Source organism: Squalius cephalus (genome assembly GCF_949319135.1).
Source record: "Squalius cephalus genome assembly, chromosome: 19".
Classification (NCBI taxonomy): domain Eukaryota; kingdom Metazoa; phylum Chordata; class Actinopteri; order Cypriniformes; family Leuciscidae; genus Squalius; species Squalius cephalus.
Genome location: NC_137140.1, coordinates 4,343,012 through 4,367,380, shown reverse-complemented (window position 1 = coordinate 4,367,380; position 24,369 = coordinate 4,343,012). Strand labels below are relative to the sequence as shown.

At 37.5% G+C, this 24,369-nt stretch overlaps 1 protein-coding gene across 1 annotated transcript; it reads right to left on the bottom strand.

Moving 5' to 3' along the window:
* Window positions 1-1,670: 1,670 nt before the first annotated feature.
* On the bottom strand, window positions 1,671-21,698 carry LOC307147414 (uncharacterized protein; the record flags this gene model as incomplete). The annotated part of the gene is made up of 27 exons (XM_079852147.1): window positions 1,671-2,825; window positions 3,382-3,527; window positions 3,637-3,902; window positions 5,901-6,093; window positions 7,283-7,309; window positions 7,492-7,627; window positions 7,731-7,823; window positions 7,941-8,219; window positions 8,311-8,435; window positions 8,553-8,685; window positions 8,778-8,873; window positions 9,761-10,039; window positions 10,131-10,255; window positions 10,373-10,505; window positions 10,598-10,693; window positions 11,583-11,861; window positions 11,953-12,077; window positions 12,195-12,327; window positions 12,420-12,515; window positions 16,280-16,558; window positions 16,650-16,774; window positions 16,892-17,024; window positions 18,862-19,008; window positions 19,100-19,224; window positions 19,342-19,474; window positions 21,314-21,460; window positions 21,552-21,698. 27 exons carry the CDS (start codon window positions 21,696-21,698, stop codon window positions 2,508-2,510), a joined length of 4,314 nt encoding a protein of 1,437 aa, XP_079708273.1. The 3' UTR covers window positions 1,671-2,507.
* Window positions 21,699-24,369: the final 2,671 nt, after the last annotated feature.

Below are 24,369 nucleotides of genomic sequence, written 5' to 3'. Positions count from 1 at the left end.
ATTGTGTAAACGTGAATGTGACCGTGGTTTATTTAAACTGCAAAGGTAAAGCTTAAATTAAAATGATTGTGACAGATGTGAAGGGGGAGGAGAATTTATTCGTGTGTCAGGTTTTCATCCTTGCTCATAACTCCTGTGGAAACTTCCTCATTCCTCATTCCTCGCCTCCTCACAGTGAAATTAGAGAATTGAGATGTCCTTCAAGATGTCTGAGCTCGATCGGTTTCCGCGTCATAGGATGGAGGACGGAGGAGCGAGGAAACTAGGAGGGATATTAAGAAGCACACAGGGTTATGTTTCAATGTGTTTTAGTTTTGTGTCTCTTGATTATATATCCTGTTAACATGTTGCCCATTAATTAGCTATTTTGTTGCTCAATGTATTTAAGTCACTCTTCAGCTCATTGTTTGGTGATTGTATCTGTTCCCTAAGAGTGTCCTGTGAATATTTGGATTAAAGACCATTTTGTTTGAATCTTCATCTTCATGCGCTTCCTGTTAACAGTGACCATGTCAACTATAGTTACTTGGAAAAAAAGTTATCTGATTACATGACTGGCATTACTTGTAATGCGTTACCCCCAGCATTGGTTTTGACTGCATCAATTATAGTTTAAAGGGGTGGAATAATGCCCCTTTACACAAGATGTAAAATAAGTCTCTTTTGTCCCCAGAGTGTGCATGGGAAGTTTTAGCTCTATATAACCCACAGATAATTTTTTACAGCATGTTAAAATTGTCCCTTTTTGAGGTTGAGCAAAAACTTGTTGTTTCGCGTCTGTCCCTTTAAATGCAAATGAGCTGCTGCTCCCCACACAGAGGGTGGAGCTTCAAGAGCATGTGTGTGTGTGTGTTAGCAGCTCCGATTACCTCACACAGACAAGCACTAAAATGTCAGAAACTATTTAAACTGAAGCATTTTATGCTGCTTATGTGGAGTTAACCATCTTCAATTAGCATATTCTGTCATGATAATCTATAAATCACTTGTGTGTGAACTGTTGTAAGATGCCTAGAGAGTGACATGATATTGCATTTGTGCTACGCATTAAATGTGTATTGCATGTGAAAAGACAGATGTGACAGCTTCAGCAGACTCACACATGTGCTCGACTACAACAACTCTTCCTCTTCTCAACATGGACTGCATGTTCCGGGGGCGGAGTTTATGTAAATTTTAGGGTTAGTGATGTCACTAACCCTGGAGGAATGTGGTGTAGTCTCTACCAGCCGTTTGTTGTAGTCCTTAAAAAGCGATTTCTTTAAAAGCAAATATCTCCCTTTGCTTTGAACTTTGAGCGTTGTAACTTTGCAGATGTTGTTTATGCTCAAACAGCAACATTACACACTAACTAAAATTAGAAAAGTGAAATTATAATCAACCACCCCTTTAAAGTTGAAGTGTGCAATTTCAAAGCAGAAATAATGAGTGCTTTCAAACAGGTTTGCTGAACATGTATATGGTCTCCACTTTTCAGCAGACATTTAACAATTACTGGAACATCAACATCGTAGAAAACCCCAGGAAGTGTGAGGGGAACTATTTAAAATGAGAAGTGAAGGCAGTGCAAGTCAGTAACTTCACTCAAAAGCCAGACGACATGCATTGAGTTGAGGAAGAAAATTGATGATTGTCCCACAGTAAAGAAACCCAGCAGAGGAATCTTTCTTTGCATTTTCTAAAGACTTCCAATTTATTTATTTATGTAGGCAATTATTGAATAACGATACATTCACTTTACAAAAAAAGAAATAATGCCTGTTATAGGCAGTATACCACCATAACCACAATGAAATTACTATTTCTAAAAAGTGTATTACAAATTGTATTTAATATTTTCACCCAATGAAAGGATTCAGACTAAAGAAAAAGATAATAAAGATAATTTCATGCCACAATGCAACAAAAGTCTATCAGACCATCCAGAAGTCAGTCTAACAGAACAACTGTGCTTTCTTAAAAATAGATAAAAACACTTAATCAACTGAAATGACATTGATATGTGATGTCATATGTAGAAAAGCATCAACAGAATACAAAACTGACTGTGACAAATTATATTGCCACATCAAAACCCAGTAAAACAAATATAATTTTGTAATTTGTTAAACAACATCCATCATGCATATTTATATTCATAGCAATAAAATATAACAAATTATCATAACCCAGTATATAGAAGTTGATGGGATACAGGATATAGAATAAATCAATTGCTTTCTATTGTGATATTTTTTTAAATGTAAATTGTTCCTGTGATGGAAAGCTGAATTTTCAAGCAGCCGTTCTTTGATGAATAGAAAAATTAAAAGAACATTTGAAAAGCATGTGATGCATTCTTGCCAGGGAAAAAAGCAACCTTATAATCCCCAATCTTTTGAGTTTATCTTTAGTAGTGTATCTTTACAAATAAAATAAGAAAAGTATTGCCATAAGCACTAGAAAAAATGATAGCGAAGAGTTTTGTGGAAGAGATGTTGCAGAATATGGAATTTTAGTTTCTTTAACTATTGTAGAAGAAGGGAGAGAAGTAGGAGGAGAAGTAGGATGAGAATAGGAGGAGAAGTAGCTGGAGAAGTAGCTGGAGAAGTAGGAGTAGGACCAGGACAGGTGTAATTGTGGTCAGAATCTATTCCAGCGGAGGTAAACTGCACAAAACCTGGAGGATCGCTGCACATAAAGGATGTGATCCATTCCTGATAGCGGGATACTCTGGTGTAAACACCGGGATATTCAGGTCGAGCACAGCCAATCCCAAAGCTAACGACACCGGACTGGACCCATACAGAGCTCTGCGTGCTCACCATCGGACCTCCTCCATCCCCCTGAAAATACAAATCAATGCAATCATTTTAGAAAGAGACATACACTGTTCAAGAGTTTGGGGTCAGTAAGATTTATTTAATGAAATAAATACTTTCATTCAGCAAGGATGCATTAAATTGATCAAAATTGACAGTAAAGATATTTATAATGTTCCCAAAGAATTCTATTTCAAATAAATGCTGCTCTTTTGAACTTTCTATTAATCAAGGAATCCAGAAAAAACATGAAGCAGCACAAATGAAAAAGAAATAACTGCCCAGAAGCATTGCAAATATGGCCACCAAGTGAATAAACATTCCTTGAAAGGGACTTTGTCTGAGGCTCAAGGACTTGTTCATTAAAACTTGTCACCACCTACTGGCGGTTTTAGTTCATATTTATAGTATAATTTCATAAATAATCATTACAATTACTGATAACAGAGTGGCTCAAAAAAATCTTTCACAGATTGGATATGAACCTTAAAATTTCAGAAAGCCTAATTGTTTATTTCTCATTTTGAAGCACTCATTTTTTACCTTGTGACACTAAGTGAGTTGAACAGGGTTTGTGTACCTGACATGAGTCCTTGCCTCCTTCCAGTAGACCAGCACAGATCATGTTTTCTGTTATACTTCCAACTCCATAGAGACAGTTGCACTGTCTATTACCAATTATAGGAACCTCCACTTCCTGAAGAACATTTGGGGACGGGAGGGACACTGTAGGAGACATGAGAATCCTGTTACTCTATCCTGTTTTGAATGGGTTTGTGAAAAGCGTTTCATGTTGAGTTTAATGTAACTAAGTTAAACAGGAATGAATTCTCACCTCCTTCACTAATGTCTCCCCATCCAGTGATCCAGCTGTCTGTGCCGTTGTTAAACACACTGTGATCAGCTGCTAGACACACGGGTCTGATGTAGTCAGTGAAGGTGACGGGAGATTTCAGTTTGAGCAGAGCGATATCATTGTCATTCGTAAGATAGTTGTAACTGGGATGTTTGATGATTTTCCTCACATTTCTAAAAACTTTGGGGTTGAAGCCTCTCTGGGTCTGACGCCCCAAAACCACATTTAAAGAAAAGATGGAAATACTGAGGAAGTTAAAGAAATAGACAGAAAAATAAGTCAAGAAGAGTTGCAACCTTGTAAAGCCTGTCATATGAAATATTATAAATCTATTTTTTTTTAAATAAATGGAACAGTTCAATCGAGCCTTTAGACAATATATTTATATGGCAATAGGCAATTATTTGGCCAAAAAGTAAGATGAAACTCTGATATAGCATGTGATGTAAATCATCAATGAGATCTTTAACAGATTACTTACATAAAATGCATAAATATCAGTTTATATCTGTATATATCTCTATATCTGCCAAACGTGCCAATAATATGTCTTAGTGATATTTAAATGCTTAGTTTTATGTGCTCAATGCTAAAAGCTAAATGCTTAGCTCTGTAGTTTTAAAACATAATGTAATGCAAAATAATGATGTTTGAGATTATTGAGGCTACAAAAGACTTATGCATCAGATTCGATACTCACATTTATCAAGATTTATAATAAATAAATAAATAAATAAATATAGATAAAGTAAATCTAAGTAGTTTCAGCGCAGTAAATGCACATCTGGAGATATTGCTAACAATAAAAAAAGTTATTCTTACACACACTTTATAAAAATCAGTAAAGATTTTACACCAAAAAGACACGTGAACCTCGAGCTGAAGGTGGCCGTTTTTATAATAACCCCAAAAGGCATTTTACTTAATAAAAGAAGAAGAACAAAAGCCATGTAGTAGATTGTGTACAAATGAATTTTCAGTTTTGATCATGAAGTTTTGATCATGTTTACAATTTAGAGGCCTTAGAAATTTGAATATCAATATACAGTATGCAGCCTGGTCTCATCAATAATACATAGGTATTAATTAAACAAGGTATTAAAGTTACATTTACATTTACAGATACAAAACGTAAAATATTTACAAACCTTTTATATCATAAATATTTGTATAATTGACCTTTTACCATTTTTGGTAAAAAAAAATTTGGTAATAATAAATTGTTCCCTTCCCCCAAACCAAACCATAACATTTTAGAGGATATAAAAAGATTATATAAAATTTAATGGAGAGAAATGTGTAGGAGAATGACACTTTTAGTAACAATCTAGAATTAAAAAGATATTCTGAGCTAATAATCCCACTCCTACCTCTAAACCTACCCATAACCATGTCTTAAAAAAATATGTAGATCTATGAAGAAAATTTTACAACTGTAACCCTGGTTCCCTGAGCACAGGGAACGAGACACTACGTCCTGAGACACTATTGGGGAACGCTTCAGCATGACTGATGTCTGAAGCACTTGTTTAATCACGGCAATTGTATTGGCCGGTGACAGCCATGACGTCACTACTAGTGTGACCAGGAAGTATAAGAGGGCGCCTAGAGAACATGTCATCCACTTCCTCATCTGAAGGGACTGTGCAGGCAGCCCAGAAGCATGGCAAAGAGACGCACTGTCTCGTTCCCTGTTCTCAGGGAACCAGGGTTACAGTCGTAACCCGAGACGTTACCTTTCGAAAGGGAACTCACACTGCATCCTGAGACACTATTGGGGAATGAGATACCCACGCTGCCATGCTGAGGGGAGTGCATGCCAAGAAATGGCTGTGACAAAGTGTCTGAGCCAGATTATAGTTAATGAACGCAATGGCATATCGTTATGGAAAACCCAGTATGTTTCTTCAGCACCATGCTCTGAAGGTACTCACAAAGTTCACCAAGTAAATCATGGGCTAATTTTCATTTTTGGGTGAACTATCCCTTTAATATACTAAAAAAGGCTGTACTGTAGCAAATATCTCAGGGGGGGATTAAACAAACTGTAATTTGCACTACTGTCTGTTCAAAATAAATGTACAAAAATGTGGGGGGTTTGTTGCTTTTTTGTTGTTGTACCAAACTCGTATGCACCCCAAAGCCGAGGTTCATACTGAAACGTGATTTCTGTGTACTGTTTCACCCCTATAATCTACTCAAAGCATCCATGAAAGCTGAAGCATTTAGTTGAATGAGTTTACCTATCAACACAGTGGGCAGCGGTCAGCACCCACTCTTTGTTGATGAGAGAACCTCCACAGAAGTGTCTGCCGTTCAGAAGAAGGCTAACCTGCCACGGCCAGCGTCCAGCTGAAGCGTTCTGACCTCCTACTATCCTGCTGCTGCTAAATGTGGTTCTTCCACACACCTGAGCACTGGGAGGATCATCTGAGGCTGCAAACAAAACATAATGTTGTATAACTCAAGAACTTCTCCAGCAGTACTGCAGCATACGGCGTCATGCACCTCATTTGTTAAAGGGGACCCACGTTTAAATCCTAATTAAATTTCTACATTTTATGTAATTACTCAAGCAAAATTCTCAAAAAAAACGAAAAAGAAAAAAAAGCATGATTAACAAGTTATCTTTAAAATATTGATCAATATTTTTAATTCCCGAGTCTATGCTGCCATTGTAACGGTCACCAGCTGGAGTGCCCTTGAGAGCCACCAGAGGGCACTCCACACCAGACTCTCATGTTCACTCACAGACTACATCTCCCATCATTCTCTACCTGGACTCATCAGCACTCATTAACACATTCACCTGTATCTCATCTTCTTGTTTAGTTCACCCCATATGAGCCTGGTTCACCCCTTCACTCACTGCGAAGTTTTGTATGTTGTTGCACTGCACTTCTGAGCGTTTTCCCTGGTTTTCTTGTCTCTTGTCTCTTGGTTTTTTGGATTTCTTTCCTGTCCTGTGGATTACTCTTGTGCCTCTGACCCCTGCTTGTTTTGTTTTGTTTTGTTTTGTTTTGTTTTGTTTTGTTTTGTTTTGTTTTGTTTTGTTTGGTTTTGTTTTGTTTTGTTTTGTTTTGTTTGGTTTTGTTTTGTTTTGTTTGGTTTTGTTTGGTTTGGTTTGTTTGTTTGTTTGGACTGTCTTCCTGTGCTTGACCCTCTGCTTGTTGGATTACGATTGGATAACCCCTTTAATAAAGCTGCATTTGGATCCTCTACCCTCGTGTCTCAGAGCAGTTTGTAACAGCCATATTCAAGAAGCCAAGCAAAAGGCACCTTCACATTAGATTACTTTAAATATATATATATACTAAATATCTGAAAATATCTGTAAAAAATAGCGAATTTCACAAAAAGGTGATTAATTTTCAGCATTGATATATTTCACCTACAATATTTATTTAATTGATTAAAGGTAAAAAAAAAAAAAAAATGTTTTGATTGTTTTGGAAGTTGCATTCAAAATCCAGCTGCCTCAGAAATCGGAGGGGGCACAAGCCAGATTGAATGTACATTCTGCTATAGATATGTCATTTGCACAATGATTTCACCAAAGACAGAGTTATCAATTATTTGACTATATTTATCTAGAAACCAAATTGTTGATGTGAAATTAATTTACCTTGAGGGTTAGTTCTGTAGCAAAATCCTGCAAAGCAGAACAGAGGCAGATGTTACATACCTATACGGCTTATATAGGTATATATATAAGATTATTATATAGCAACTCTGTTACACACACTATTTAAAGAAACAAACAAATGCATATGTTTTGAATCAACAATTATATAATTAGACATCTGAATTTGAGGAAAAATGGTAAATATGTACCATTTCTTTCTGATGAATTGTCAACACGAAATACCCATCTACCAGTGACATTGACATTGCTTGTGTATGGCAGGTTTGTGATGTCAGAAACAGGAATTGAAAAGAAATTAGTTGAGTAATTTGTGTCATATCCAGACTGTTAATGAAGAAAACACAAAGAAAAAAACTCAAAATTCACATTCAAAAACATTTCACATTACAAAAGATCAACTATTAGCACATTTTCCAAACTGCTTTACCACTACAGCTGAGGTGGAGGTGATATGACCATAATGCATGAGTGTAAACGACAGGTTTTTGCCAGAAACCAAAACCACCTGGAAGGTCGACTCCTGGAAGAAACCAGAAGTTCCTCATTTATACAAGCATCATTCTGGATATGCCATGAATTTCAGTTCAATATAAATATTAAGCAATAAATGTGCATGACAACTGAGAGAAAAACTTACTGCCTCTTTCATTCCATAGTACGGTACTTTATCCCATGTAGCAATAAAAATCCACGAGGCAAAGAAGTTCAAGTTAGGAAAGTTTTTGTTTATGTCTCTTTTAGCCCGATTCAAGAGATGACCATCTGTTACTTGTCGATAAGAGATGGTTCCTTTATCTGTAATGTCAATGTCTGTCCACAGTGGAGCGATGATGTCTCTAGTCGAGTATGCAGGAAAATAATAGGGATAAGATTGGTAAAGTGGCTCATTGAAGGTCAGGTCTCCATTATTATTCACCTGTAGGATCAAAATATGTTATATGGATTTTCAAGTAACATCATATATGTGGAATATATATTAACGAATGTTATTAATGAATTCTTCTTACAAAAATGTTGTCATATACATGGCCAAAGTACACAAATGGCTGCCGCAAGGGGATCGGTGGAGAACTTCCATCATCCGACTGTGGGTTTTTCTTATCCTCTACATCTCCATATGGGTAGAATATTCCTAATATTCCCAATAGTATCATTATGACTGTTTAAAGATTTGTAATGCATACATTTTTCTTGCATGTTATATTTCATGGCTATTTATCAAATACTTTATATTAAACAGTGACGTTACCCTCCTTAGGCCCGCTATCAACACGGAATACCCATCGTCCTGTCACATTGACATTGCTGGAGTTGGACAGCTTATTTGCATCAGCCACAGGGATTGAAAAATAATTTGTTGAGTCTATTGTGTCATAGCCAGCCTGAGTAAACAAAGATCAATCATCATCAAGATCTTTACAAGTACTCTAGTACTATCTTAGTGCCAGAGTTTAGAGATCTAATTCTTTCTAACCTGAAACGATCGATTTGTAGAGGAGATATTTCCGTAGTTCATCATGACAAAAGACAGAGAGCCACCAGAGACCAAAACAACTTGAAAAGATGAACTCTGTTCCAGAAACAGAAAATTATCCTAAAATCTCATAGACATTGAGTAATTCTTTATGCTTGATTTATTCTGCAGTGCCTTTACTTAAAGCAATTCATCTTCCCATTTATGTGCTTTAATTATCATAAACAGAGCTTTTAGAGAAATTATTCAAATAAATAATAAAAAATTGCATGTTTTTTGTTCAGCGTCATATTTGATACATCAGGCTTTTATGGCTTATATACAGCAGAATGATTTAGTGAGAATATGAAGCTCACACTGGAGGAGGGAAAAAAACTGAGTAAAAAATATGCAGTTTGGAGCAGTTGCTGATTTTATATTATATGGCCAAAAAAGTATGATGAAATTCTGATAGCTTGTAATGTAAATCAATGAGATATTCATAACAGTATAACAGACTACTTACATAAAATGCATATAATTATCAGTTGTCACTCTATATCTGCCAATTATGTCTTATTAAGACAATATTTTAAATGCTTAATTTTATGATCAAATCTCTGTAGTTTTTATGGGGTAAAACTTGAAATACAAAACAATGATGATTGAGAGATGAATAAACATTCAAGTTTTAAAAGTGCATGCTTATTAAAAGAAAAACCGGTAACACTTAAGTTTAAGTTTCATACTATTAGCTAGTTTCTTATTAGCATGCACATTACTAGGATATTGGCTGTTTATTAGTACTTATAAAGCACATATTAATGCCTTATTCTACATGACCATGTTCTACATCCCTTAATCACCCAATAACTAAACTTAACAACTACCTATCTAACCATTAATAAGCAGTAATTAGGAGTGTAATGAGGGAAAAGTCATAGTTAATTGTTAATTAATAGTGAGAATTGGACCCTAATCTAAAGTGTGACTGAAAAACTTACTGCCTCTCTGTTTCCATAGTACGGTACTTTATCCCATGTAGTGATAAAAACCCATGAGGCAAAGAAGTTCAAGTTGGGAAAACATTTGTTTATGTCTCTTGAAGCCCGATTCAAGAGACGACCATCTGTTACTTGTCGATAAGAGATGTTTCCTTTCCCCCTATTATCAATGTCTGTCCACAGAGGAGCGATGATGTCTCTAGTCGAGTATGCAGGAAAATAATAGGGATCCCACTGGTAAAGTGGCTTATCAAAGGTCAGGTCTCCATTATTATTCACCTGTAGGATCAAAATATGTTATCTGGATTTTCAATTAACATCATCTATATGGAATAAATATTAATGAATGTCATTAATGAATGCTTCTTACAAAAATGTTGTCATATACATGGCCAAAGTACACAAATGGCTGCCGCAAGGGGATCGGTGGAGAACTTCCATCATCCGACTGTGGGTTTTTCTTATCCTCTACATCTCCATATGGGTAGAATATTCCTAATATTCCCAATAGTATCATTATGACTGTTTAAAGATTTGTAATGCATACATTTTTCTTGCATGTTATATTTCATGGCTATTTATCAAATACTTTATATTAAACAGTGACGTTACCCTCCTTAGGCCCGCTATCAACACGGAATACCCATCGTCCTGTCACATTGACATTGCTGGAGTTGGACAGCTTATTTGCATCAGCCACAGGGATTGAAAAATAATTTGTTGAGTCTATTGTGTCATAGCCAGCCTGATAAAACAAAGATCAATCATCATCAAGATCTTTACAAGTACTCTAGTACTATCTTAGTGCCAGAGTTTAGAGATCTAATTCTTTCTAACCTGAAACGATCGATTTGTAGAGGAGATATTTCCGTAGTTCATCATGACAAAAGACAGAGAGCCACCAGAGACCAAAACAACTTGAAAAGATGAACTCTGTTCCAGAAACAGAAAATTATCCTAAAATCTCATAGACATTGAGTAATTCTTTATGCTTGATTTATTCTGCAGTGCCTTTACTAAAAGCAATTCATCTTCCCATTTATGTGCTTTAATTATCATAAACAGAGCTTTTAGAGAAATTATTAAAATAAATAATGAAAAATTGCATGTTTTTTGTTCAGCGTCATATTTGATACATCAGGCTTTTATGGCTTATATACAGCAGAATGATTTAGTGAGAATATGAAGCTCACACTGGAGGAGGGAAAAAAACTGAGCAAAAAAATATGCAGTTTGGAGCAGTTGCTGATTTTATATTATATGGCCAAAAAAGTATGCTGAAATTCTGATAGCTTGTAATGTAAATCAATGAGATATTCATAACAGTATAACAGACTACTTACATAAAATGCATATAAATATCAGTTGTCACTGTATATCTGCCAATTATGTCTTATTAAGATGATATTTTAAATGCTTAATTTTATGATCAAATCTCTGTAGTTTTTATGGGGATAAAACATGAAATACAAAACAATGATGATTGAGAGAGGAATAAACATTCAAGTTTTAAAAGTGCATGCTTATTGAAAGAAAAACCAGTAACACTTAAGTTTAAGTTTCACACTATTAGCTAGTTTCTTATTAGCATGCACATTACTAGGATATTGTCTGTTTATTAGTACTTATAAAGCACATATTAATGCCTTATTCTACATGACCATGTTCTACATCCCTTAATCATCCAATACCTAAACTTAACAACTACCTATCTAACCATTAATAAGCAGTAATTAGGAGTTTAATGAGGGAAAAGTCATAGTTAATTGTTAATTAATAGTGAGAATTGGACCCTAATCTAAAGTGTGACTGAAAAACTTACTGCCTCTCTGTTTCCATAGTACGGTACTTTATCCCATGTAGCAATAAAAACCCATGAGGCAAAGAAGTTCAAGTTGGGAAAACATTTGTTTATGTCTCTTGAAGCCCGATTCAAGAGACGACCATCTGTTACTTGTCGATAAGAGATGTTTCCTTTCCCCCTATTATCAATGTCTGTCCACAGAGGAGCGATGATGTCTCTAGTCGAGTATGCAGGAAAATAATAGGGATCCCACTGGTAAAGTGGCTTATCAAAGGTCAGGTCTCCATTATTATTCACCTATAGGATCAAAATATGTTATCTGGATTTTCAATTAACATCATCTATATGGAATAAATATTAATGAATGTCATTAATGAATGCTTCTTACAAAAATGTTGTCATATACATGGCCAAAGTACACAAATGGCTGCCGCAAGGGGATCGGTGGAGAACTTCCATCATCCGACTGTGGGTTTTTCTTATCCTCTACATCTCCATATGGGTAGAATATTCCTAATATTCCCAATAGTATCATTATGACTGTTTAAAGATTTGTAATGCATACATTTTTCTTGCATGTTATATTTCATGGCTATTTATCAAATACTTTATATTAAACAGTGACGTTACCCTCCTTAGGCCCGCTATCAACACGGAATACCCATCGTCCTGTCACATTGACATTGCTGGAGTTGGACAGCTTATTTGCATCAGCCACAGGGATTGAAAAATAATTTGTTGAGTCTATTGTGTCATAGCCAGCCTGAGTAAACAAAGATCAATCATCATCAAGATCTTTACAAGTACTCTAGTACTATCTTAGTGCCAGAGTTTAGAGATCTAATTCTTTCTAACCTGAAACGATCGATTTGTAGAGGAGATATTTCCGTAGTTCATCATGACAAAAGACAGAGAGCCACCAGAGACCAAAACAACTTGAAAAGATGAACTCTGTTCCAGAAACAGAAAATTATCCTAAAATCTCATAAACATTGAGTAATTCTTTATGCTTGATTTATTCTGCAGTGCCTTTACTTAAAGCAATTCATCTTCCCATTTATGTGCTTTAATTATCATAAACAGAGCTTTTAGAGAAATTATTCAAATAAATAATAAAAAATTGCATGTTTTTTGTTCAGCGTCATATTTGATACATCAGGCTTTTATCACGCAGTGCTGAAGTGCCAACTAGTCTCTCCCTATGGAGGATCCCTTTACCACTCTACAGATAAAGCGTCGTCGGGAAACTCAATTCGCGTATCTACCCCGAATTGATAAAATAAAATAAAATTCTGTATCAAAATTATAAGGAAACACCAGTACTTTGTTTAGGCTTGGTTTGTAGGGAATTCCAAACCTGCGCACATATATTCAAACGCACATAACTATAGAACCAATTCTTTATGCGCATGTGACCGCCATCAGCGTTTCTCACAGGTTCGCGTTTAAAGTCTGTGTAGAGAGAATGGTGTCGTCTTAGCGGCCCCTAATTTAACAACAAATGATTGTTGTGACGGAAGCGAATCAATCAAAACTAACTTTAGCTGGAAAATAACTTTATTAAAGAACCGCTATAAAGCCAAAACAATCTCTGTTACCTCAAATTATACGTTTGTCTCTGTAAATCTACATTGTTAAAAGCACTATATAAATGAAGATGACTTGACTTGACTTGACTTTATGGCTTATATACAGCAGAATGATTTAGTGAGAATATGAAGCTCACACTGGAGGACGGAAAAAAACTGAGTAAAAAAATATGCAGTTTGGAGCAGCTGCTGATTTTATATTATATGGCCAAAAAAGTTTGATGAAATTCTGATAGCTTGTAATGTAAATCAATGAGATATTCATAACAGTATAACAGACTACTTACATAAAATGCATATAAATATCCAACGCATTCTCATCCTAGGGCGTCATATACTGACGCTTTTGACATTTCGTCTACATCCAACGCACATGGCACCCTTTAGCGTCAATATGAGACGCAGATAGCTTTGTTCGGTTATGGGTAGGTTTAGGTCTGGGGTAGGGTTAGGGTTAGACCGCTAGGAGGCGCCTTCTGGCCCATATCTATCTGCGTCTCATATTGACGCTAAAGGGTGCCATGTGCGTTGGATGTAGATGAAATGTCAAAAGCGTCTATCATGATTCCTGTCTTGTGTTCCCCTTGTTTTGTGTGGATTTTTGTTATTTCCTGTCCTGTGCCATGTTTTGTAGTCCTTTGTAGTTTTTCTCGTTTATTAGTCTCCCAGGTGTTTCTAATTAGTCCCGTCCCCTTGTTATCTTGTTTAGCTTGTTTGCCTGTGTATTTAAACCTCTGTGCTACAGTTGTTGTTGGTCGGTCATTGTAGCTGTTTCCATGTCTCTGTCCTGAGTTCTGTGTTCCATTGTTTGCCCTGGTTTTCCTGTTTTGTTTCATTAAATTAAGTGCTTGCATATGGATTCTCTCTCTGCTTCATTCCTGCCTCTTCGTAACAGAACGACCGACCACATGATGAATCCAGCAGCATTAAGGGGGAATCTCCAGCCAAGTAGGTGGCCACGCTTGATTCTGGTTCCCAGGATGGCCGCCTCCACGTTTCCTGAGTCTCTTCGTGTCATGCCTGCAAAGCCTGAGTCTCTTCACGTCACGTCTGCCGATCCAGAGACTGTTCACGTCACGTCTGCCGATCCAGAGACCGTTCACGTCACGTCTGCAGAGACCGTTCATGTCACGTCTGCCGATCCAGAGACCGTTCACGTCACGTCTGCCGATCCAGAGACTGTTCACATCACATCTGCCGATTCAGAGACTGTTCACGTCACGCCCGCCGAGCCAGTGTCTCCAGACAAGATGGCCGCTGCCGAGCCAGTGTCTCCGGACAAGATGGCCGCCGCCGAGCCAGTGTCTCCGGACAAGATGGCCACCGCCGAGCCAGTGTCTCCCTGGACAAGATGGCCACCGCCGAGCCAGTGTCTCCGGACAAGATGGTCGCCGCCGATCCAGTGTCTCAGGACAAGATGGTCTCCGCCGAGCCAGTGTCTCCGGACAAGATGGCTGCCACCGAGCCAGTGTCTCAGGACAAGATGGTCTCCGCCGAGCCAGTGTCTCAGGACAAGATGGTCGCCGCCGATCCAGTGTCTCAGGACAAGATGGTCTCCGCCGAGCCAGTGTCTTCGGACAAGAGGGCCGCCGCTGAGCCAGTGTCTCCGGACGAGATGGCCGCTGCCACGTCGCCTGAGTCCTCAGCAGAGATGGCTGCCGACACACCTGAACCTGAGCCCTCAGCAGAGATGGCTGCCGACACACCTGAACCTGAGCCCTCAGCAGAGATAGCCGCTGCCACGGTGTCTGTTCCTGAACCGGTGTCTGTTCCTGTGCCATGGCCACCTGAAGGGTCATCTCCTCCCTGGCCTCCTGAACCGTCTGCAAGTTCGTCTCTTCCCTGGCCGCCTGAAGGGTCGTCTCCGCATTGGCCGCCTGAAGGGTCGTCTCCGCCATGGCCTCCTGAAGGTTCGTCTCCTCCTTGGCCGCCTGAAGTGTTGTCTCCTCCCTGGCCGCCTGAAAGGTCGTCTCCGCCATGGCCGCCTGAAGGGTCGTCTCCGCCCTGGCCTCCTGAAGGTTCGTCTCCTCCTTGGCCGCCTGAAGGGTTGTCTCCGCCCTAGTCACCTGCACAGCCTGCTCCGCCCTGGTCGTCTGCACTGCCTGCTCCGCCCTGGTCGCCTGCACTGCCTGCTCCACCCTGGTCTCCCGTCTTGCCGCAATCTCCAGGTCCTCTTCTGCTCCACGGGCCTGGCCCTCCATCCCGCCCCTAGGTCCGCCTCCACTCCACCACCCTCCTGGACTGTTTTGCTGAGGAGCGTCTGGAATACGCTCGTTAAGTGGGGGGCTATGTCATGATTCCTGTCTTGTGTTCCCCTTGTTTTGTGTGGATTTTTGTTATTTCCTGTCCTGTGCCATGTTTTGTAGTCCTTTGTAGTTTTTCTCGTTTATTAGTCTCCCAGGTGTTTCTAATTAGCCCCGTCCCCTTGTTATCTTGTTTAGCTTGTTTGCCTGTGTATTTAAACCTCTGTGCTACAGTTGTTGTTGGTCGGTCGTTGTAGCTGTTTCAATGTCTCTGTCCTGAGTTCTGTGTTCCATTGTTTGCCCTGGTTTTCCTGTTTTGTTTCATTAAATTAAGTGCTTGCATATGGATTCTCTCTCTGCTTCATTCCTGCCTCTTCGTAACAGCGTCAGTATATGACACCTTGGGATGAGAACGGGCTGAAATATCAGTTGTCACTCTATATCTGCCAATTATGTCTTATTAAGATATTTTAAATGCTTAATTTTATGATCAAATCTCTGTAGTTTTTATGGGGGTAAAACATGAAATACAAAACAATGATGATTGAGAGATGAATAAACATTCAAGTTTTAAAAGTGCATGCTTATTGAAAGAAAAACCGGTAACACTTAAGTTTAAGTTTCACACTATTAGCTAGTTTCTTATTAGCATGCACATTACTAGGATATTGGCTGTTTATTAGTACTTATAAAGCACATATTAATGCCTTATTCTACATGACCATGTTCTACATCCCTTAATCATCCAATACCTAAACTTAACAACTACCTTACTAACCATTAATAAGCAGTAATTAGGAGTGTAATGAGGGAAAAGTCATAGTTAATTGTTAATTAATAGTGAGAATTGGACCCTAATCTAAAGTGTGACTGAAATACTTACTGCCTCTCTGTTTCCATAGTACGGTACTTTATCCCATGTAGTGATAAAAACCCATGAGGCAAAGAAGTTCAAGTTGGGAAAACATTTGTTTATGTCTCTTGAAGCCCGATTCAAGAGACGACCATCTGTTACTTGTCGATAAGAGATGTTTCCTTTCCCCCTAGTATCAATGTCTGTCCACAGAGGAGCGATGATGTCTCTAGTCGAGTATGCAGGAAAATAATAGGGATACCACTGGTAAAATGGCTCATCAAAGGTCAGGTCTCCATTATTATTCACCTGTAGGATCAAAATATGTTATCTGGATTATCAATTAACATCATCTATATGGAATAAATATTAATGAATGTCATTAATGAATGCTTCTTACAAATATCTTGTCATATACATGGCCAAAGTACACAAATTGCTGCCGCAAGGGGATCGGTGGAGAACTTCCATCATCCGACTGTGGGTTTTTCTTATCCTCTACATCTCCATATGGGTAGAATATTCCTAATATTCCCAATAGTATCATTATGACTGTTTAAAGATTTGTAATGCATACATTTTTCTTGCATGTTATATTTCATGGCTATTTATCAAATACTTTATATTAAACAGTGACGTTACCCTCCTTAGGCCCGCTATCAACACGGAATACCCATCGTCCTGTCACATTGACATTGCTGGAGTTGGACAGCTTATTTGCATCAGCCACAGGGATTGAAAAATAATTTGTTGAGTTTATTGTGTCATAGCCAGCCTGAGTAAACAAAGATCAATCATCATCAAGATCATTACAAGTACTCTAGTACTATCTTAGTGCCAGAGTTTAGAGATCTAATTCTTTCTAACCTGAAACGATCGATTTGTAGAGGAGATATTTCCGTAGTTCATCATGACAAAAGACAGAGAGCCACCAGAGACCAAAACAACTTGAAAAGATGAACTCTGTTCCAGAAACAGAAAATTATCCTAAAATCTCATAGACATTGAGTAATTCTTTATGCTTGATTTATTCTGCAGTGCCTTTACTTAAAGCAATTCATCTTCCCATTTATGTGCTTTAATTATCATAAACAGAGCTTTTAGAGAAATTATTAAAATAAATAATAAAAAATTGCATGTTTTTTGTTCAGCGTCATATTTGATACATCAGGCTTTTATGGCTTATATACAGCAGAATGATTTAGTGAGAATATGAAGCTCACATTGGAGGACGGAAAAAAACTGAGTAAAAAAATATGCAGTTTGGAGCAGTTGCTGATTTTATATTATATGGCCAAAAAAGTATGATGAAATTCTGATAGCTTGTAATGTAAATCAATGAGATATTCATAACAGTATAACAGACTACTTACATAAAATGCATATAAATATCCAACGCATTCTCATCCTAGGGCGTCATATACTGACGCTTTTGACATTTCGTCTACATCCAACGCACATGGCACCCTTTAGCGTCAATATGAGACGCAGATAGCTTTGTTCGGTTATGGGTAGGTTTAGGTCTGGGGTAGGGTTAGGGTTAGACCGCTAGGAGGCGCCTTCTGGCCCATATCTATCTGCGTCTCATATTGACGCTAAAGGGTGCCATGTGCGTTGGATGTAGATGAAATGTCAAAAGTGTCTACCATGATTCCTGTCTTGTGTTCCCCTTGTTTTGTGTGGATTTTTGTTATTTCCTGTCCTGTGCCATGTTTTGTAGTCCTTTGTAGTTTTTCTCGTTTATTAGTCTCCCAGGTGTTTCTAATTAGCCCCGTCCCCTTGTTATCTTGTTTAGCTTGTTTGCCTGTGTATTTAAACCTCTGTGCTACAGTTGTTGTTGGTCGGTCGTTGTAGCTGTTTCAATGTCTCTGTCCTGAGTTCTGTGTTCCATTGTTTGCCCTGGTTTTCCTGTTTTGTTTCATTAAATTAAGTGCTTGCATATGGATTCTCTCTCTGCTTCATTCCTGCCTCTTCGTAACAGCGTCAGTATATGACACCTTGGGATGAGAACGGGCTGAAATATCAGTTGTCACTCTATATCTGCCAATTATGTCTTATTAAGATATTTTAAATGCTTAATTTTATGATCAAATCTCTGTAGTTTTTATGGGGGTAAAACATGAAATACAAAACAATGATGATTGAGAGATGAATAAACATTCAAGTTTTAAAAGTGCATGCTTATTGAAAGAAAAACCGGTAACACTTAAGTTTAAGTTTCACACTATTAGCTAGTTTCTTATTAGCATGCACATTACTAGGATATTGGCTGTTTATTAGTACTTATAAAGCACATATTAATGCCTTATTCTACATGACCATTTTCTACATCCCTTAATCACCCAATAACTAAACTTAACAACTACCTTACTAACCATTAATAAGCAGTAATTAGGAGTGTAATGAGGGAAAAGTCATAGTTAATTGTTAATTAATAGTGAGAATTGGACCCTAATCTAAAGTGTGACTGAAATACTTACTGCCTCTCTGTTTCCATAGTACGGTACCATATCCCATGTAGTGATAAAAACCCATGAGGCAAAGAAGTTCAAGTTGGGAAAACATTTGTTTATGTCTCTTGAAGCCCGAATCAAGAGACGACCATCTGTTACTTGTCGATAAGAGATGGTTCCTTTCCCCCTATTATCAATGTCTGTCCACAGAGGAGCGATGATGTCTCTAGTCGAGTATGCAGGAAAATAATAGGGATACCACTGGTAAAATGGCTCATCAAAGGTCAGGTCTCCATTATTATTCACCTGTAGGATCAAAATATGTTATCTGGATTTTCAATTAACATCATCTATATGGAATAAATATTAATTAATGTCATTAATGAATGCTTCTTACAAAAATGTTGTCATATACAAGGCCAAAGTACACAAACGGCTGCCGCAAGGGGATCGGTGGAGAACTTCCATCATCCGACTGTGGGTTTTTCTTATCCTCTACATCTCCATATGGGTAGAATATTCCTAATATTCCCAATAGTATCATTATGACTGTTTAAAGATTTGTAATGCATACATTTTTCTTGCATGTTATATTTCATGGCTATTTATCAAATACTTTATATTAAACAGTGACGTTACCCTCCTTAGGCCCGCTATCAACACGGAATACCCATCGTCCTGTCACATTGACATTGCTGGAGTTGGACAGCTTATTTGCATCAGCCACAGGGATTGAAAAATAATTTGTTGAGTTTATTGTGTCATAGCCAGCCTGAGTAAACAAAGATCAATCATCATCAAGATCATTACAAGTACTCTAGTACTATCTTAGTGCCAGAGTTTAGAGATCTAATTCTTTCTAACCTGAAACGATCGATTTGTAGAGGAGATATTTCCGTAGTTCATCATGACAAAAGACAGAGAGCCACCAGAGACCAAAACAACTTGAAAAGATGAACTCTGTTCCAGAAACAGAAAATTATCCTAAAATCTCATAGACATTGAGTAATTCTTTATGCTTGATTTATTCTGCAGTGCCTTTACTTAAAGCAATTCATCTTCCCATTTATGTGCTTTAATTATCATAAACAGAGCTTTTAGAGAAATTATTAAAATAAATAATAAAAAATTGCATGTTTTTTGTTCAGCGTCATATTTGATACATCAGGCTTTTATGGCTTATATACAGCAGAATGATTTAGTGAGAATATGAAGCTCACATTGGAGGACGGAAAAAAACTGAGTAAAAAAATATGCAGTTTGGAGCAGTTGCTGATTTTATATTATATGGCCAAAAAAGTATGATGAAATTCTGATAGCTTGTAATGTAAATCAATGAGATATTCATAACAGTATAACAGACTACTTACATAAAATGCATATAAATATCCAACGCATTCTCATCCTAGGGCGTCATATACTGACGCTTTTGACATTTCGTCTACATCCAACGCACATGGCACCCTTTAGCGTCAATATGAGACGCAGATAGCTTTGTTCGGTTATGGGTAGGTTTAGGTCTGGGGTAGGGTTAGGGTTAGACCGCTAGGAGGCGCCTTCTGGCCCATATCTATCTGCGTCTCATATTGACGCTAAAGGGTGCCATGTGCGTTGGATGTAGATGAAATGTCAAAAGCGTCTACCATGATTCCTGTCTTGTGTTCCCCTTGTTTTGTGTGGATTTTTGTCATTTCCTGTCCTGTGCCATGTTTTGTAGTCCTTTGTAGTTTTTCTCGTTTATTAGTCTCCCAGGTGTTTCTAATTAGCCCCGTCCCCTTGTTATCTTGTTTAGCTTGTTTGCCTGTGTATTTAAACCTCTGTGCTACAGTTGTTGTTGGTCGGTCATTGTAGCTGTTTCCATGTCTCTGTCCTGAGTTCTGTGTTCCATTGTTTGCCCTGGTTTTCCTGTTTTGTTTCATTAAATTAAGTGCTTGCATATGGATTCTCTCTCTGCTTCATTCCTGCCTCTTCGTAACAGCGTCAGTATATGACGCCTTGGGATGAGAACGGGCTGAAATATCAGTTGTCACTCTATATCTGCCAATTATGTCTTATTAAGATGATATTTTAAATGCTTAATTTTATGATCAAATCTCTGTAGTTTTTATGAGGTAAAACTTGAAATACAAAACAATGATGATTGAGAGATGAATAAACATTCAAGTTTTAAAAGTGCATGCTTATTGAAAGAAAAACCGGTAACACTTAAGTTTAAGTTTCATACTATTAGCTAGTTTCTTATTAGCATGCACATTACTAGAATATTGGCTGTTTATTAGTACTTATAAAGCACATATTAATGCCTTATTCTACATGACCATGTTCTACATCCCTTAATCATCCAATACCTAAACTTAACAACTACCTTACTAACCATTAATACGCAGTAATTAGGAGTGTAATGAGGGAAAAGTCATAGTTAATTGTTAATTAATAGTGAGAATTGGACCCTAATCTAAAGTGTGACTGAAATACTTACTGCCTCTCTGTTTCCATAGTACGGTACTTTATCCCATGTAGTGATAAAAACCCATGAGGCAAAGAAGTTCAAGTTGGGAAAACATTTGTTTATGTCTCTTGAAGCCCGATTCAAGAGATGACCATCTGTTACTTGTCGATAAGAGATGGTTCCTTTCCCCCTATTATCAATGTCTGTCCACAGAGGAGCGATGATGTCTCTAGTCGAGTATGCAGGAAAATAATAGGGATCCCACTGGTAAAGTGGCTCATCGAAGGTCAGGTCTCCATTATTATTCACCTGTAGGATCAAAATATGTTATCTGGATTTTCAATTAACATCATCTATATGGAATAAATATTAATGAATGTCATTAATGAATGCTTCTTACAAAAATGTTGTCATATACATGGCCAAAGTACACAAATGGCTGCCGCAAGGGGATCGGTGGAGAACTTCCATCATCCGACTGTGGGTTTTTCTTATCCTCTACATCTCCATATGGGTAGAATATTCCTAATATTCCCAATAGTATCATTATGACTGTTTAAAGATTTGTAATGCCTAAATTTTTCTTGCATGTTATATTTCATGGCTATTTATCAAATACTTTATATTAAACAGTGACGTTACCCTCCTTAGGCCCGCTATCAACACGGAATACCCATCGTCCTGTCACATTGACATTGCTGGAGTTGGACAGCTTATTTGCATCAGCCACAGGGATTGAAAAATAATTTGTTGAGTCTATTGTGTCATAGCCAGCCTGAGTAAACAAAGATCAATCATCATCAAGATCATTACAAGTACTCTAGTACTATCTTAGTGCCAGAGTTTAGAGATCTAATTCTTTCTAACCTGAAACGATCGATTTGTAGAGGAGATATTTCCGTAGTTCATCATGACAAAAGACAGAGAGCCACCAGAGACCAAAACAACTTGAAAAGATGAACTCTGTTCCAGAAACAGAAAATTATCCTAAAATCTCATAGACATTGAGTAATTCTTTATGCTTGATTTATTCTGCAGTGCCTTTACTTAAAGCAATTCATCTTCCCATTTATGTGCTTTAATTATCATAAACAGAGCTTTTAGAGAAATTATTAAAATAAATAATAAAAAATTGCATGTTTTTTGTTCAGCGTCATATTTGATACATCAGGCTTTTATGGCTTATATACAGCAGAATGATTTAGTGAGAATATGAAGCTCACACTGGAGGACGGAAAAAAACTGAGTAAAAAAATATGCAGTTTGGAGCAGTTGCTGATTTTATATTATATGGCCAAAAAAGTATGATGAAATTCTGATAGCTTGTAATGTAAATCAATGAGATATTCATAACAGTATAACAGACTACTTACATAAAATGCATATAAATATCCAACGCATTCTCATCCTAGGGCGTCATATACTGACGCTTTTGACATTTCGTCTACATCCAACGCACATGGCACCCTTTAGCGTCAATATGAGACGCAGATAGCTTTGTTCGGTTATGGGTAGGTTTAGGTCTGGGGTAGGGTTAGGGTTAGACCGCTAGGAGGCGCCTTCTGGCCCATATCTATCTGCGTCTCATATTGACGCTAAAGGGTGCCATGTGCGTTGGATGTAGATGAAATGTCAAAAGCGTCTACCATGATTCCTGTCTTGTGTTCCCCTTGTTTTGTGTGGATTTTTGTCATTTCCTGTCCTGTGCCATGTTTTGTAGTCCTTTGTAGTTTTTCTCGTTTATTAGTCTCCCAGGTGTTTCTAATTAGCCCCGTCCCCTTGTTATCTTGTTTAGCTTGTTTGCCTGTGTATTTAAACCTCTGTGCTACAGTTGTTGTTGGTCGGTCGTTGTAGCTGTTTCCATGTCTCTGTCCTGAGTTCTGTGTTCATTGTTTGCCCTGGTTTTCCTGTTTTGTTTCATTAAATTAAGTGCTTGCATATGGATTCTCTCTCTGCTTCATTCCTGCCTCTTCGTAACAGCGTCAGTATATGACACCTTGGGATGAGAACGGGCTGAAATATCAGTTGTCACTCTATATCTGCCAATTATGTCTTATTAAGATGATATTTTAAATGCTTAATTTTATGATCAAATCTCTGTAGTTTTTATGGGGTAAAACTTGAAATACAAAACAATGATGATTGAGAGATGAATAAACATTCAAGTTTTAAAAGTGCATGCTTATTGAAAGAAAAACCAGTAACACTTAAGTTTAAGTTTCATACTATTAGCTAGTTTCTTATTAGCATGCACATTACTAGGATATTGGCTGTTTATTAGTACTTATAAAGCACATATTAATGCCTTATTCTACATGACCATGTTCTACATCCCTTAATCACCCAGTAACTAAACTTAACAACTACCTTACTAACCATTAATAAGCAGTAATTAGGAGTGTAATGAGGGAAAAGTCATAGTTAATTGTTAATTAATAGTGAGAATTGGACCCTAATCTAAAGTGTGACTGAAATACTTACTGCCTCTCTGTTTCCATAGTACGGTACCATATCCCATGTAGTGATAAAAACCCATGAGGCAAAGAAGTTCAAGTTGGGAAAACATTTGTTTATGTCTCTTGAAGCCCGAATCAAGAGACGACCATCTGTTACTTGTCGATAAGAGATGTTTCCTTTCCCCCTATTATCAATGTCTGTCCACAGAGGAGCGATGATGTCTCTAGTCGAGTATGCAGGAAAATAATAGGGATACCACTGGTAAAATGGCTCATCAAAGGTCAGGTCTCCATTATTATTCACCTGTAGGATCAAAATATGTTATCTGGATTTTCAATTAACATCATCTATATGGAATAAATATTAATGAATGTCATTAATGAATGCTTCTTACAAAAATGTTGTCATATACATGGCCAAAGTACACAAATGGCTGCCGCAAGGGGATCGGTGGAGAACTTCCATCATCCGACTGTGGGTTTTTCTTATCCTCTACATCTCCATATGGGTAGAATATTCCTAATATTCCCAATAGTATCATTATGACTGTTTAAAGATTTGTAATGCATACATTTTTCTTGCATGTTATATTTCATGGCTATTTATCAAATACTTTATATTAAACAGTGACGTTACCCTCCTTAGGCCCGCTATCAACACGGAATACCCATCGTCCTGTCACATTGACATTGCTGGAGTTGGACAGCTTATTTGCATCAGCCACAGGGATTGAAAAATAATTTGTTGAGTTTATTGTGTCA